General features: G+C 40.0%; 1 protein-coding gene across 1 annotated transcript in view; it reads right to left on the minus strand.

Moving 5' to 3' along the window:
- Positions 1–18,379, minus strand: part of Catsperb (catsper channel auxiliary subunit beta) — a 288,739-nt gene that overhangs the window by 28,558 nt on the left and 241,802 nt on the right. The window contains 3 exon segments of the mRNA NM_001433284.1: positions 726–923; positions 5,733–5,872; positions 10,541–10,876. Coding sequence (NP_001420213.1) covers positions 726–923; positions 5,733–5,872; positions 10,541–10,876 — 674 coding nt within the window.

An 18,379-nucleotide genomic window follows, 5' to 3' on the forward strand; every position in this document is an offset into this window, starting at 1 on the left:
TCATCAGATTTTGCCTGGGGATCCCAACAAAGGAGTTAAAAAGACTGAAGGAGCTGATGGGTTTTGCAACCTCATAGGAAAAACAACAATATCAACAAATCAAACACCCCAGAGCTCTCAGGGAGGAAACCATCAACCAAAGAGTACATATGGAGCGACCCATGGCTCCAGGTGCATATGTAGCAGAGGACAGCCTTGTTGGCCACCAATGAGAGGAGAGTCTTTGGTCCTATGAAGGAGCGATGCCCTAGTGTAGGGGAGTGCCATGGTGGGGAGATGGGAGGGAGTGGGTGTGTGGGGAACACCCTCATAGAAGCAGAGAGAAGGGGGATGGGATAGGGGTTTTCCCCAGGGAAAAGTGGGAAAGGGGATAATAGTTGAAATGTAAATAAAGAGAATATCCAAATCAAAGAAAAGAAAAAAATATAAAAAACAAGAAAACAGAATAGAAATGAATCATTACCATCATCTTCTCCAGGTGATCCAGAGTTTGAAATGTGATGGAACGCTAGAGTCTCTCAGACCAGAAATCCTAACATAGAATGGCCATAGTAGCACCCATAACACATACATCGCTTGTTCTTTTTAATGTGCTATAGCTAGGGTTGGGGATTTAGCTCAGCGGTAGAGCACTTGCCTAGCAAGCGCAAGGCCCTGGGTTCGGTCCCCAGCTCCGAAAAAAAAAGAAAAGGAAAAAAAAAAGGTGCTATAGCTAGATTTCTTACCGGCAGAGTTTTGATCATATTGAAACCATGGCTGTCCTTGTGAACTCCACTAATCCAGTCTTCAGGTGGTATGTTCCTGCCAGGACGGTGCTGCATAGTCCTGAGGTAACTGCAGCTGCTCTTTATGGTTGGGAGCAGTGATATAACCAAGCATGAAACTGATCCCTCCCAAAAAATCAGTGCTAGTGTAGTGGAACCCTGTAAAGATCCAAAAATGAAATTTAGTACCCCAGAAACATCCAAACTATACTGTTTTTAAAGATCCAGAGAATGATCTATGGTAGTTGTATTTTTGGTTATAAATGCATGACTTTATTAAGCATATAACATGCTAGAACAAGAAAACAACTAAATGACAAGTTAGAGAGATATAAAACATCAAGTCAGGTATACAAAATTCATGTCACAAGTTGTCTCATTTTGTGTTTGTTAGTTTTTTCTTACACTCGTGTGGTGTGTTTTTTTTGTGTGTGTGTGTGGAGTGTGTGTGTGTGTGTGTGTGTGTGTGTGAGAGAGAGAGAGAGAGAGAGAGAGAGAGAGAGAGAGAGAGAGAGAGAGAGAGAGTTGTGTGCAGCTCAGAGGACAACTTGCATGAATTGTTTTTTCTCTTTTCCTTGACCTTTCAAGTGATGGGACTATAAGTGTGCATTAACATGCCTGGTGTATATGGTACTGGGTTATAACCCTGGGCTTCATACATGCCTAACAAACACTTCCCCAAGTGAGCATACATAGTGTTTGTCTTGAAGTATTAGATATTGCTAGTTTTCTCATATTAGTATGTCATATATGTCGTGACTTAGATACTTAAGTCCTATCTCTATTGAATTTGGATGTTTGTGAGGGAAATTGGTCTGAAGTTTCTTTCTTTGTTGGGTCTTTATGTGGTTTAGGTATAAACATAACTTTGGTTCATAGAAGGAATTGTGTAGAGTTCCTTCTGTTTCTATTTAGTGGAATAGTTTGGGAAGTAGTGGTATTAGGTCTTCTTTGAAAGTCTGATAGAATTCTGCACTAAAATCATTGGGTCCTGGGCTCTTTCTGGTTGGGGAACTTTTAATAACTGCACCTATTCTTTAGAGGTTATGGGACTGTTTAGATGGTTTATTTGATCCTGATTTAACTTTGGTACCTGGTATCTATCTAGAAAATTGTCCATTTCATCCAGATTATCCAGTTTTGTTGAGTATAGGCTTTTGTAGTAAGATATGATGACTTTTTAAATTTCCTCAGATTGTGTTGTTATGTCTCCCTTTTCATTTCTGATTTTGTAAATTTGAATTCTGTCTCTGTGCCCTCTGGTTAGTCTGGCTAAGGGTTTATCTATCTTGTTAATTTTCTCAAAGAACCAGCTCCTGGTTTTGTTGAGATGTGCCAATCTTTCTTAGAAGGGAGAACAAAGCCTGTCCCACATGTGCCCCATATATATATATGTATACAGCTACCAAGACTAGATAAGATTGATGAAGCTAAGAAGGGCATGTTGACAGGAACCAGATATAGATGTCTCTTGAGAGACACAGCCAGAGCATGTCAAATACAGAGGCAAATGATAGCAGCAAACCACTGAACTGAGAATGGGGACTCCTGTTGTAGGAATTAGAGAAAGGATTGAAAGAGCTGAAGGGGCTTGCAACCCCATAAAAACAACAATACCAACCAACCAGAGCTTCCAGGGACTAAATAACTACCCAAAGACATGGACTGACCCACGTCTCCCACTGCATATGTAGCAGAGGATAGCCTTGTTGGACACCAATAGGAGGAGAAGCCCTTGGTCCAGCTAAGGTGGGACCACCAGTGTAAGGGAATGTCAGGGGGAGGCTGGAAGGAGGGGTGAATGGGGAGGGCAACACACTTATAGAAGAAGGGAGGGGGATGGGATGGGGCTTATGTCCAGAAAACCGGGAAAGGGAATAACATTTGAAATGTAAATATAAAAATATTCAATAAAAAAAGAAGGGGGAACAAAATAGTCACAGGAGGTAGAGGGCAGGAGGGACTTGGGAAAAAGATAGGAGGGGAAGGGAAAGAGAAGGGGAGGGGAAAAGGGAGCAGGTTCATGTATGGGAGAAGACAGGGTGATATTTCGAGGGTCAGGAAACTGATCAGAGGTGTGTTGCAATGGGGGATGGGAACTGGGGTAGCCACTGGTAAGTCACAGATGCCAGGAAAACAAGAAGCTCCCAGGACCCAGCGGGGATGACATTAGCTGAAACACCCAATAAATTGGAGAGAAAAACTGTAGAGACAATTTCCAGAGATTAGGCAAGGCCCCTGGATGAGAAATGGTGCCACCTACTCATCTCCAAAAATTTAACCTAGAATTGCTCCTGTCTAAAGGAAATATGGGGACAAAGTATGGAGCAGAGACTGAAGGAAAGGACATCCAGAAACTGCACCACCTGAGAATCCATCCCATATGCAGACACCAAACCCAGACACCATTGTTGATAGCAAGAAGTGCTTGCTGACAGGAGCTTGATATAGCTGTCTCCTCAGAGGCTTTGTCAGATCCATACCAATACATATGTGGATACTCACAGCCAACCAGTGGACTCTGCCTAGGTATCCCAATGGAAGAATTAGAGAAAGCACTGAAGGAGTTTATGGGGTTGCAACTCCATAGGAAGAACCACAATATCAACAAACCGGACACCACCAGAGTTCCCAGGGACAAAATCATCAACCAAAGCTACACATGGAGCGACCAGTGGCTCCAGCCACATATGAGTCAGAGGATGACCTTATCTGGCATTAGTGGGAGGGGAGGCCCTTGGTTCTGTGAAGGTTCGATGCATCTGTGTAGGGGAATAACAGGGCAATGAGGTGGGGGGTAAGTGGGTGGGTAGGGGACCACCCTCATAGAAGCAGGGGAGGGGAATGGGATAGGAGGTTTGCTGAGAGAAAACCAGGAAAGGGGATAACATTTGAAAGGTAAATAAAATAACCAATAAAAAATTTGGATGTTCATATCATCCTCTATTTGGAAGAAATTTTCTTCTATAATTTCTTTGAACAAATTTCCTATGCAATTTGATTGCACCTCAGTTTCTTTTCCTATCCTATGTATTCTTGAACTTGGTTTCATGATCAAACTTTCAAGTCACAGAGTCCTTGAAAATTAAGGCATGTGTGACTGGTTACTTTTGCCTTTAATTGCTGTGTGAATGTATTATTTCCAAGACATGATCTTCATTCTCACATGTTCTTTCTTCTGCTAGGTCAACACTACTGGCAATCCTTTCCACTATGTTTTTATTTGATGCATTTAAAATTTTCATCTCCAGTATTTCTAGTAGTTTTTTATTTGCAAAATCTCCTTTTCTTGATTAAATTTCTTGTCCATGATACCAACTATCTTTTTGAGCACCAGAACTGACATTTTTTTTATTCATATGCTTACTTGAGTCCTCCTTCAGATTTCTGGTCAGTTTTAAACATTTCCTTTGGAATCTCTGTCCTGGGTCTTTAACTATTTTGATATCTTTAAATCTGGTGACTCAAGAGTTGGGATCTTTTAGAGGTATTCTGTGTCTTTTCACATTGTGTTTTTGAGATGTGATTGTGTATCTACTGGGATGGATATGTTGTCTGATTTTATCTGGGATTCTTTTTGGTAGAGAGCTTTAACCCTCTGCTTTAGTTTTTGTTCTTCTTGAGGTGAAACAAACAAACAAACAAACAAACAAACCCCTTGATACAAGCATCTTAAAAGGGAAAGTGGTTACTTGGCTTTCAGCTAACAGTTCTGGCTTATCATCATAGGGAGATCAATGTGTCAGGAACCTGAATATAGATAGTTACATGCCCTGTACAGGCAAGAGTAGACAGCAAGGACTACAGAGTGGCTCCATGGTTAAGAGAGCCCATTGCTCTTGTACAGGACCTTGATTCTGTTCCCAGAACCCACATGGCAGCACCCAACTATCTGTAATCCTAGGTACAGGGTATCCAACATCCTCTTTTGGCCTTTTAGAGCATCAGGCACACATATATGTATATACATGAAGGCAAAAGCATAAAAAATATAATCTCTTTAAAAAGAGAAGAGAACAATGAATGAACCTCCCCAGCTTAGTGCTCAGGTCATACATTTTCTTTTTGGTTCTTTTTTTTCGGAGCTGGGGACCGAACCCAGGGCCTTGCGCTTCCTAGGTAAGCGCTCTACCACTGAGCTAAATCCCCAGCCCCTACATTTTTTATTCAGTCCATTGTCCAGCCCATGAAATGCTCCTGCTCTATCGAGGGTGAGTATTGTCCCCTCTGTTAGCCTAATAAAAAGAATTTTTCTTAGGCAGGATCTCTATATGAAGTTCATTGAGACTCATTTCCCAGGTGATTGTAGAATATATCAAGTTGATAGTGAAAGCTCACCATTACAATCTTAGCATTACAGAGGAAAGAAGAAACAAACTGATATATTAGTGGAATCATCAAACTAAATCATAAATATAATAAAATATATTAAGGCCAAGTACTATACTATCAATAATCATATAGAGTAAAATGACCAAAAATAATGTAGAGTGAGGTTTGAAGTTCAAACTATTAAGGTAAAATATGAAATAATAAGGGGTAGAGGATGGGGGAAAGAAAAAAGAGGGGAAATAGAGAGACCTCATGATTAACAATTTAGAGAACACAAAACATTAACTTAGAAAAGAGGTTTAAAAATGTAAAACATAAAAGTATTTTTTCTTCTTTTAAGATTCTCTTACTATGTAGTCCTTGTGGCCTGGATCTAAGTATGTAGACCAGGCTAGCCTTAGACTCTGATATATCTGTATGCTCCTGCCCCCAGAGTGTTGGAATGAAAGGTATGTACCATTTCTGACCAGATCACATATTTCTAACTTTTATCCACCCTGCCATATAAAATACCACACATGTTAAATGTGCTTACTTATTCTGGGTAGAAGGATTAAGTTTGTATTTCACAGCTCTAAGCCAACATTTTCTTATCTAATAAACTGTTTTGTAATAATAATGACAAAAAATTCTTACTTTTAGAAAAAATTTGCCAGATACGTGAATGTTTAGATAATAATTAAAAAAGAGGTCAAAGAAACCTTGTGCCTTAACATCCAACAACGATGGGTTTCCAATCATCACAGAGACTGGAGGGATAGGATATGTTGACATACCTATGGAATCAGTGCCAACAGTTAACATTATTACATAACAAAAACTATACAAACAAGTTAATAATGATTGGCAATTTTAATAATCCTTAGAAAAATTTACCTTCAGAAACATTTTCCTCAGAGAATATTTTTTCTCTCCCATTCCTCCCTTCTTACCCAGGTTCTCAGATGGATAGCAAGGTCTCTTGGGAACTACTGGTTATGTTTCCAGTAAAATTACCTACAACTATGGAGCAGAGGAAGCTGATGCCTGTTAAATGACTACTAGTATCCTTGCAAAGTTTTGTGTGTTCTGGGAACTGAACTCAGTTCTCTGCAAGAGCACATGAGTGCTCCTTCAAAGATCTGTAGCGATATTTGTGATGACCTCCTTCAAAGACATTTAAGGAAGCAGAAAAACATACCAGCCTCTCTGACTCACACTTTTTAGGTTATCTAGGGGAGACTTTGATGTAATACTTTGTGTTCTGTCCTGTGATATTTCTAGTTGCCATGCCCAGTTATGAACAATGCACAACCTTGAACTTGAACTGAACTTGCTCAAAAATGTTCCCTTCTTACAACAGTCTTAGGTGAAGTATGTATAATTTTTTTCAGTAAAGACTTTTTCTGCTTCCGTTTTCTGCAGAGACATTGCTTAGGAAATTACTTTGACTGGATTCTTACTTGCTGGAAGAAGAAAGCCTTTCTTCACTCTGGCATCTCCTAGCATTGTTTATTAGACTTGTACCCACACAGAGGCAATTCCGAGGCAGAGCACAAAAGACAAAGAAATTCTGGGCCCCTTTTCTCTTAATAGTAAGTGTTACCCATGGAGATTAAACACTGTGAAGTTTTATAATATAATATCTTTACATTTGGATTTCTGTAGATCGACTTCTACCAAAGTGTGGGCAGTAACAGTGTGCGTGCTCCTTAGCTGTAGATCCTTAAAAGCTTTGCTAAAAGCATTTACTTGAACTTGCAGATGTCTGAAGAGTGACTCAAATGGGATGAGAATTTGGATATCTATCTTGACATTCCACAACAGGCACCTAGAGACGTCTTTTGTTAAAAAGCATCAACTTCCACTAAGGTCCACCAGGAAACTAGAAAGACAAAAGCCTGGCACTCCCACCTACATTTCAGATCTGTCCTTTACTTTGGGCCAGACACCTGCTTAACTTTGCATGCACATATTAATTGTTCAAAGAATGTCCATGAACAAGTTATCAATCCTATAGGGAATAAAAATGATGCTCCATTTTCCATACACAGATATCTTAGGGCTTCATAGAAACATCAGATGCTGGGTCTCTCATCCCAAAGATTGACTCCTGCTTGTCTGCCTTTTGGTGACCCCTTTTCCAAAGCTAAGGCTTGTGAAAAATAAAGGTCTAGGATAAAGGCATTTGCTCTTTACAATACAGATGACCTGAGTCCCGTTCTGGGGACCCATAGTTTAGATGGAGACACCTTACTCTCAAAGGTTGTTCTCTGTTCCCCACACATGCACCGTGGTCTATGTGTGTAATCATAGAGCCTCACAAACACAAAACAAAGGTTAATAAAATCAAAACAATCCAGACAGCTTACTATGTGACTAAGTGCATGTATTAAGAGAGGTCAGGCTCTGGGACACGACCAAAGCTGATGCTGACACAATTATATCCCAGGGCAATGTTCAAAGTAACTGATGTCCAAGACTGAAGATTTGCAAGACACGATGTGGGAATAATTTCCAGGACTGATGAGAGGAGGGGTGCACAAAGGGTGAGGAATTTGGGAAGTCAGATGGGAAGGACTGCACCTTCTGCAAAATCCAATCAATGGGAAGAGGGAGAGAGGCCTTCATTTAGGGCTATAGAATGGATGTTTCAGGCTCAGCGAGGCACCTGTCACTTTGTCTGGGTTGGCACCTGACTTCACAAATCTCTCACAGAGTCTCCAGAGATCTCTATTATGGAGTAGGAGGCCTGAAACCCCACAGTACCTAACCTATCTCAGGCCTTTTCAAAAATGAAGGTGGAAAGAAAGAGGAACTGATGCGTTTTCTCTCACTCTCTCCACATGCTGGTCAGAACTCCATTCTCAATCATTGCCCTAAACCTGAAGAGGGGATAATAAGAACTGTGCACACAGACAGGAGCAATCATCTCATAGGACCTGGTTTGTCTCTTCTGGCTTTGGGAACATGAGAGCTCTGAACCAACATGTAGTCCCAGCACTGAAAGAGCAACTAGAGCACACCTAGACAGAAATTGCTTGATTATTTCTCCTGCTCCAACTCATCCTCTATTGAAACCTAAAACATGTCAGTGCTCTAAAGACAGACTCATACCTCTTTCTCTGTTTCTCTTCCCAGTGTTCCACACTGCCTTCATCCCTCTCTTCTGCTTTTCTCCAGTACACATTTCTTTAACTTTGGCATATTTAGACTTCTTTAGTAAACTAGTATGATGTCAAAATCCACTATTGTGTTCTAGAGAAGGCATAGGCAATTCCTTATCATGTCCAGCCTGCAACCCTACTGACTTCTCTGCCCACAGATACTCTTTTGACTTGTCTTAGTTCTCTCATTGCTCCTGTGACAAATACCCTGACAAGAGCAATGTATAGAAAGAAAAGTTTATTTTAGCTCACAGTTCAAGGCAATGTCTATTCTGGTGAAGCAGATGGGCATTTCATCCACAGCCAAGAAGCAGAGAACAATATGAATGCATACACAAATCCCTCAGAAGCATGCTCAGAGGCCTTTTCCCCAGGTGATTTTTATTTGTCAAGTTGACATCAGGAACCCCCACAAGCTCTGAGCATGGGATGACAGAGCTTTAAGGAAGTAGCCCTTCCTTCTACAGGATACACACTAAACCTGATTCCTATCCACCAAGACTTGTCTGCTGACCATTGGTGACACTGAGAATTCATGCATGCATATGCGTGTAAGTATATATACATTGAAACCTTACTTAAATCTTATTGGTCACTAGCAGCTGCACTACTGTCCTGTTTAATAGGACAATTAATAGGTTTGGCAACCTCAAACAACAAGTACTTCTTGTTGATCATTCATCTAGCTCAACATAGCCCTGCTGTGAGTTCTCCCACTGGTCTCATCTATAATCTAGGACTTTTATCTTTTTTTTTTCTTTTTTTCGGAGCTGGGAACCGAACCCAGGGCCTTGCACTTGCTAGGCAAGTGCTCTACCACTGAGCTAAATCCCCAACCCCTAATCTAGGACTTTTAATATACACACTCTATGCCTTCCTCTGTTCAATAACTCCCTTGCCATGCTGCCTGTAGTTGCCCCAGGACCCTGTCCTTTTTAGCTAGTATCTCTAATGGCTTAATACATCCCATTACTTCAGAGAAACTTTAGACTTGGACGTTTTGGTTTCACATACTTAAAATTCTTAAAAGTTCTTATAATTATTTACTAATTCATTCTTGTTGAGTGTATGTGTGTGTGTGTTCAAATGTGCATGTATGGATGCCATGGTGGGCATGTGCAGGTGATAGAGTCACTTTTGGGAGTTAATTCTCTCTTTCAACTGTGGGATCCAGAGGCCAAGCTTGGGTCATCTGAGTTGCATGGCAAGTACTTATACCTACTGAGCCATCTCATTAACCCTCACTCCTCACATGTGTTTCGTTTTGAAAGAGAGAGAGAGAGAGAGAGAGAGAGAGAGAGAGAGAGAGAGAGAGAGAGAGAGGAGAGAGACTGTGTCTGCAGATGAGTGTGGGTGTGCATACACATTAGATGGTGCTCTTGGGAAGGTCAAAAGGACCACTTGTGGGATTTGGTTCTAAATTCTCTCCTCCATTCTCTACTCTGTTGATCATGGTCTCAGGTGGCCGTCTTGGTAGAAATTGTCCTAACTTGCTGAGGCCTAGCTTCACACATTTTAAAATAGTTATGGGGAAATATAAAATATATAAAATATATAATATTTGGTGTAAAAGTTTTTGGCTTGAATTAGTACCTGAAATAGGGGCTGGAGAGATTGATTGCTCAGTGGTTAAGGGAACTTGGCATTTTTGTAGAGGAACTTGTTTGATTTCCAACCCTCATATGATGGCTTACACGTGCCATTGAGTTCCAGGGGATTTAAAAACCACTATGGGCACTGTGGGCAGACACATGGTGCAGATACATGCAGGCAAAACACTCATAGATACAAAATAAAAATAAACACATTCTTTAAAATTACCTAAGATAAATAATATTGTAAAAAAGAAATTAAAGCTTTCTTTTAGAATGACAACAAAAAATTATGCTAAAATATGACTAAAGTGTTTACTATGAATTTACCTTCATTTCTGCATTTTTCCCCTTTGGTTTTGTTAGACAGGGCTTTACTATGTAACAGCCCTGGCTGTCATGGAACTCACTCTGTAAACCAGGCTGGCCTAGAACTTACAGAGATTCATCATCATCTGCCTCCTGAATGCTAGACTAAAGGCATATGCTACTATTTGCCTGACTTATTTTAAAAATGAGTATTATCTAGATTTTAGGGTGATGAAAAACATTCAACATTTCTACAAAACATTTAATAAAAAGCTTAGAATATAACCATTATTAGAACATATCTCTGTTAGTAATAGAATCCTAGCAATCAGGGAAGCGAAATTGAGTATCAAAGAGTATGTTTTATACTTAAGAAACACTTTTTTTTCAAGCTTACCTTTTGCAGTTGGAATAATCTTAAATTGAAAATTTAGTGTGTTTCCCACATCAATATACTTCACAAGATTAAGGGACATAAAATCAAGACTATCTTGTTGAATCCAATAATTACATGGCTTTGTACCTATGGTCCAATTCCGTCCTCTAATTGAGCCAAAGTTGTACAAGAACCAAGAACCTAATGGAAAGTTCAGTGTTGATTTTACTGTTTGAGGCATAGTTGCCAAGGCTTTAGCAGTCTGCATATTCTCAACTTCGGTGATCATGAAGCTGCTATGGCCAGGTATCAACACAGTCTTCTCTACATCTGTAGAAAGAAAGCCCTCCTGGATATCTGGAGATAAAAATGAGAAGATATGATAGAGAAGAAAACAGTTAATATTCCTTAGGCAAATATCAAACAATATCCTGATCAAAACAAGTGTTTCATCTGGATATTATAGTCATAGCCTCAGAACATATTTTCCAAACTTCAGTTAAAATTAAATTACAGTATTTTATAGAAAGTTCATCAAGAATATGTCATACACAAAGCTATTCTATAATGTTTACTTTACAGTCATTGTATAAAATTCTGAGCAGAAAGGATGGAGAGATGGGTTAGTGGTTAAGAGCATTTGCTGCTCTTTCAGAGGACCCAGGGCTGGTTCTCAAAATCCTCTGACTTCTGCTGGTATGGACAGTTCACATACATATATGAAAGCAAAACATGCATACCTATTAACTAAAATACATGAAGCAAGACAAAATCTCAGCAGGAAAAACTCCCAGAAGAATCTACCTTCTCTCTTTCCCCCATCCTTCTTTACCCATCTTTGCTATTCTTCCTCTTGTTCTTTGTGAGTAATAAATACACTTCACATTTAAAAGATAAATATTAGATTCATTAGGTTTATTTTTGTTCTCATTGCACGTGTGTAAGTGTACCACAAACATAATGGTGTTGGCAGAGAAAGAAAAGAATGCCTCAGTCTCCAGGGATAGAGGTAGAAATGGCTGTGAACTACCATGTGAGTGCTGGAAATTGAACCTGAATCCTCTCTAAGAGCATCAAATGTTTTTTTTTTTAAATCTTTATTAACTTGGGTATTTCTTATTTACATTTCAATTGTTATTCCCCTTCCCGGTTTCCGGGCCAACATCCCCCCTAGCCCCTCCCCTTCCCCTTCTATATGGGTGTTCCCCTCCCCATCCTCCCCCCATTACCGCCCTCCCCCCAACAATCACATTCACTGGGGGTTCAGTCTTGGCAGGACCAAGGGCTTCCCCTTCCACTGGTGCTCTTACTAGGCTATTCATTGCTACCTATGAGGTTGGAGCCCAGGGTCAGTCCATGTATAGTCTTCATCGAATGCTTTTAACCACTGAGCTACCTTCCAGCCCTAAACATCAAATTAAAAACTCACCCTACTTTATAGTAAGAGACATATGAGAGAGAGAGAGAGAGAGAGAGAGAGAGACAGAGAGAGACAGAGACAGAGACAGAGACAGAGACAGACAGAGAGAGGAGTAGAGAGGGAGAAAGTTCAATTTGAAATCCAAGATTTCATTTCATCAATATTCAAAATTTAGTTGTAAATGTTACATGGACAGGCAAAATAAGGGAATGGTTAATATAATATTGAAAATAAACTTATAGACTTGATATTACCATTTTCAGGACTTACTGAATAGCTGCAGCCATTCAGACTGTGATTTGGGGAAAGAGCAAATCATAAGAAAATTGAACAGAAAATCTAGGCACAAACTCAATAACTGCTGTCACTAATCTCTCAGTCAAATTGCAAATCAAAACAACATGAAGAGCCAAGACAGTATGTCTCCTATCAAATCTACTAGTGTGATGGGAGTATTTCCTAATGAAAACTACCTAGACAAGCTCCATGACACGAAATTTGTAAGAATGGTCATAAACCTTATCAAACAAATCAAGGAAACTAAAGAAGACACGAACACAAACTTTCTTAAATTCCAAAAAGAGAATATGTATGAGTGATGTTCAAGACAATACAAATGCACAGTTTAATGACATGATAGAGATAATTCATAATTTGAAATCCTAATTCCAGAATAAGATAGAAATATTGAAGAGAAGCAAGTTAAAATGAAGATGGAATTGAAAAACCAACATCTCAATTAGAAATCTCAGGGAAAGCATTTCAAGTAATGACTCAAGCCAAAGATAGACTCTCAGGCCTAAAATAAGTGGAGGACTTAGATGAAATAAGAAACAATATAAAAATTTAAAAGCACAGGATGGGAATATTCAGTAAATGTGGAACTCATTTGGACAAAAGACCAAATTTTCTAAACATAGGCACAGAAAAGATACAGCCACAGATATATGAAGTACACAGAACCCCAACTAATCAAGATCAGAAAAGAAATATCTGATAGCATGTCATGGTTAAAACACCGATACACAGAACAATGAAAGACTGATGAAGCAAGAGAAAAGATGCAAGGCTCAGATCGAGGAAAACCCATCAAAGGAATAACTGTTCATTCTTCACTGGAATCCCAGAGCCAGAAGATTCTGGAGCGGCACATTCAAATGTCTCAAAGGCTATGACTTCCCAACTAAACCTCTACATGCAGCAAAGCCACCCACTGTAGTTGAAGTAGAAAGAAACGTTTTCCATGACATAAACTGACTAAAACATTCATATCCAAGCACAAAAGAGTACTAAGCACTGTTTAGTAATTGTAATACTGTAAGCAAGCAATCCTTCATATCAAAGACATTAAAAAAATAGCCAGGTATCCTACTAAGATATAAATGGAGATAAAAATGAAATACAAAGCACAAGTAAGAATACAAACTATCCTGGACATTCTGACTGGTGTGAGGTAGAATCTCAGAGTAGGTTTCATTTGTATCTCTCTGATGACTATGTTGAATATTTCTTTAGATGGTTCTTAGCCATTCAAGATTCCTCAGTGAGAATTCTTTGTTTAGCTCTGACCCCACTTTTAAAAAATTTTATTAGATATATTTCTTTACTTACATTTCAAAGGTTATTCCCCTTCCCAGTTTCCTGTCCATAAGCCCCCATCCCTCCCCTGCCCCTCCCCCATATGGGTGTTTCCCCTATACATTCCCCTTATTCCCCCCCCCATATCCCTCTGTACTGGGGGTCCAACCTTGGCAGGACCAAGGACTTCCCCTTCCCCTGGTTCCCCAACAAGGCTATTCTCTGCTACACATGCAGTTGGAGCTTTGGGTCAGTCCATGTATAGTCTTTGGGTAGTGGTTTAGTCCCTGGAAGCTCTGGTTGGTTGGCATTGTTGTTTTTATGGGGTTGCAAGCTCCTTCAACTCTTTCAATACTTTCTCTTATTTCCCCCAAGGGGGTCCTATTCTCAGTTTGGTAAGGCACAAGTGAGGATGCTTCAATCCCACCTTAGAATTGGGAACAAGATAATCATGGAAAGCAAAGGGATGGAGGAAACTGGGTGAGTGTGGGAAGGGTGAGGGAAGAGGGGGGCAGGATCAGGTATGGACAGAGACAGGAGAGAAGCCCAGAGGGCCAGGAGAATGAGTAGGAATGGAAATGTGTAGTTGTTAGGGGTTGGGGTGATGGAAGGTAGAAAACCAGAGAGATGTGGGAGAGGAGAGGCACTTAGGAGTCAATTTGGGTGACCTTAGCTGGGATGCCTGACAGTGGGATCATGGAACCTGGAGAGACTACCTCCTGCAGCTAGGAGGACTCCCAGTGGAGGTATAAATATGCCAACCTACCCACAAAACATCTGACCCAAAACTTGTCCTGTCTAAAAAAGTGCTGGGACAAAGATGGAAGACAGAGCCCAATTTTAGACCTACCTCATGGGCAAGCACCAATCTCTGAGACTATTAATGATATTCTGTTATGATTGTAGACACAAGCCTAGTATGACAGTCTTCTGAGAGGCTCCACCCAGTAGCTAACTGAAACAGATGCAGAGGCCCACGGCCAAACATTGGACTGATGTCAGGGACTCATGGAAGCGTTGGGGAAGGATTGAAGGCCCAGAAGGGGATAGACCACAGGAAGACCAACAGAGTCAACTGAACTGCACCCTTGGGAGCTCTCAGAAAGTGAGCTGCCAGCCAAAGAGCATACATGGGCTAGACTGATATGTAACAGATGTGCAGGTCAGTCTGCCTTTGGGTTCCCCAACAACTGGAGATGGGGCTGTCCCTAAAGTTGTAGTATGATTTTGGAATCCTGTTCCCAACAGGGCTGCCTCAGTGTGAGAGAATGTGTCTAATCCTGAAGAGACTTGATATGCTAGGGTAGGCGGATATCAAATGAGGGGCTTTCCCCCACATCTCTGTGGAGAAGGATAGGGGGCATTGATTCTTGTGAGTGATTCTGTGAGGGGGAGGAACCAGGAAGAGTGGGATGTTAAAATAAATAGATAAATAAATAAATAAATAAATAAATAAATAAATAAATAAGAAGATAAAATCTAAAGACCCTTGGTCTACCTAACCAAAAGAAAGAGACAATCTAATACAAAAATGAGTGAATAAGGAAACATTGGAACATATACAAAAGAAATATTTTAAAAAAACCAAACAATTGCATTCCATTAATCGAAAATGAAAAAGAAATGATGAATCCAAATCCATGCAAACTACCAAAATTAAACCACAAAGAGAATAACAACTCAAATAGACCCACAACAAAGGAGGAAATATAAATAGTAATAAAACCTTTCTGACTATAGAAATTCTGGGTTGAGAAGTGAGTACAGTAGAATTCTGCCAGACTTTAAAAAAAATACAACTAATTCTTCAAAAACTCAGAAAGATAAAACTTGTCATCTGAAAGCAGTTTTTCTCTAATATCCACACATATATACACTGTATAAAAGAAACCTAAATAAATGGCTCAGGGAAAACTGGATTCCCACATACAGAAGAATGAAATTAGACTTGCATTATCATCTTGTACAAAAATTAGATCCAAGTCAAATGATTTCTCATCATCTAATGAAATGATCATGTGGTTTTTATCTTTCAGTTTGTTAATATAGTGGATTATGTTGATGGTTTTCTGTATATTAAACCATCCCTGCATGCCTGGGATGAAGCCTACTTGATCATGGTGGATGATTGTTTTGATGTGCTCTTGGATTTGGTTTGCCAGAATTTTATTGAGTATTTTTGCGTCGATATTCATAAGGGAAATTGGTCTTGCTTTTTCTAGGGTATAGCTTGCCTCCTTGTGTTGGTCTTCACCATTTATTATCCTTTGTAGGGCTGGTTGTGTAGAAAGATATTGTGTAAATTTGGTTTTGTCATGGAATATCTTGGTTTCTCCATCTATGTTAATTGAGAGTTTTGCTGGAAACAGTACACTGGCTGGCATTTGTGTTCTCTTAGGGTCTGTAAGACATCTGTCCAGGATCATCTGGCTTTCATAGTCTCTGGTGAGAAGTCTGGTGTAATTCTGATAAGTCTGCCTTTATATGTTACGTGACTTATTTCCCTTACTGCTTTTAGTATTCTTTCTTTGTTTTTTGGGTTTGGTGTTTGAGAGCATTTGGTATTATGTGACAAGAGGCAAAGTGGATGGGTATAAAATTAACTCAAATAAATCAGTAAACTTCCTCTACACAAAAGAGAAACAAGCCGAGAAAGAAATTAGGGAAATGACACCCTTCATTATAGAGCCAAATAATATAAAGTACCTCGCTGTGACTTTAACCAAGCTAGTGAAAGATCTGTATGATAAGAACTTAAAGCCTCTGAAGAAAGAAATTGAAGATCTCAGAAGATGGAATGATCTCCCGGGCTCATGGATTGGCAGGATTAATATAGTAAAATTGGCCAATTTACCAAAAGTGATCTACAGATTCAGTGCAATCCCCATCAAAATTCCAACCCAATTCCTCAGAGAGTTAGACAGAACAATTTGCAAATTCATCTGGAATAATAAAAAACCCAGGATAGCTAAAACTATCCTCGACAATAAAAGGACTTCTGGGGAAATCACTATCCCTGAACTCAAGCAGTATTACAGAGCAATAGTGATAAAAACTGCATGGTATTGGTTCAGAGATGGGCAGATAGACCAGTGGAATAGAATTGAAGACCCAGAAATGAACCCACACACCTATGGTCACTTGATTTTTGACAAAGTAGCCAAAACCATTCAATGGAAGAAAGATAGCCTTTTCAGCAAATGGTGCTGGTTCAAGCAGATTGATCCATGCTTATCACCCTCTACAAAGCTTAAGTCCAGTGGATGAAGGACCTCCACATCCAACCAGATACACTCAAACTAATAGAAGAAAAAGTGGGGAAGCATCTGGAACACATGGGCACTGGAGAAAATTTCCTGAACAAAACACCAATGGCTTATGTTCTAAGATCAAGAATCGACAAATGGGATCTCATAAAACTGCAAATCTTCTGTAAGGCAAAGGACACTGTGGTTAGGACAAAACGGCAACCAACAGATTGGGAAAAGATCTTTACCAATCCTACATAGATAGAGGGCTTATATCCAAAATATACAAAGAACTCAAGAAGTTAGACCACAGGGAGACAAATAACCCTATTACAAGATGGGGTTCCCGGGCTCCAACTGCATATGTAGCAGAGAATAGCTTTGTTGGAGCACCAGAGGAAGGGGAAGCCCTTGGCTCTGTCAAGCTTGGACCCCCAGTGCAGGGGAATTTGGGGGGGCAATAAGGGGGATGTATAGGGGAAATACCCTATGGGAGAGGAGGAGGGGAGGGGATGGGGGCTTATGGACAGGAAACTGGGAAGGAGAATAACATTTGAAATGTAAGTAAAGAAATATATCTAATAAAAATTTTTTTAAAAAGCTAAAATAATGGGGTTCAGAGCTAAACAAAGAATTCACAGCTGAGGAATGCTGAATGGCTGAGAAACACCTAAAGAAATGTTCAACATCTTTAGTGATAAGGGAAATGCAAATCAAAACAACCGAGATTTTACCTCACACCAGTGAGAATGGCTAAGATCAAAAACTCAGGTGACAGCAAATGCTGGCAAGGATGTGGAGAAAGAGGTACACTCCTTCATTGCTGGTGGGATTGTAGACTGGTACAACCATTCTGGAAATCAGTCTGGACGTTCCTCAGAAAATTGGACATTGAACTGCCTGAGGACCCAGCTATACCTCTCTTGGGCATATACCCAAACGATGCCCCAACATATAACAAAGACACATGCTCCACTATGTTCATAGCAGCCTTATTTATAATAGCCAGAAGCTGGAAAGAACCGAGATTCCCTTCAACAGAGGAATGGATACAGAAAATGTGGTTCATCTACACAATGGAATATTATTCAGCTATCAAAAACAATGACTTTGTGAAATTCATAGGCAAATGGAGGGAACTGGAAAATATCATCCTGAGTGAGGTAACTCAGTCACAGAAAAACACACATGGTATGCAATCATTGATAAGTGACTATTACTTACTCTAGATGCACAGAACACATGAAACTCAAGAAGGATGACCAAAATGCGAATGCTTCACTCCTTCTTTAAAAGGGGAACAAGAATACCCTTGGCAGGGAATAGGGAGGCAAAGTTTAGAACAGAAGCAGGAGGAACACCAATTCAGAGCCTGCCCCACATGTGGCTTATACATATACAGCCACCCAATTAGATAGTATGGATGAAGCAAAGAAGTGCAGGCTGAAGGAACCGGATGTAGATCTGTCCTGAGAGACACAGCCAGAATACAGCAAATACATAGGCGAATGCCAGCAGCAATCAACTGAACTGAGATCGGGACCCCCGTTGAAGGAATCAGAGAAAGGTCTGGAAAAGCTTAAAGGGGCTCGGGACCTAATATGAACAACAATG

This window comes from Rattus norvegicus, chromosome 6 (genome assembly GCF_021556685.1).
Source record: "Rattus norvegicus strain SHRSP/BbbUtx chromosome 6, alternate assembly SHRSP_T2T, whole genome shotgun sequence".
In the NCBI taxonomy this organism is placed as follows: Eukaryota; Metazoa; Chordata; class Mammalia; order Rodentia; family Muridae; genus Rattus; species Rattus norvegicus.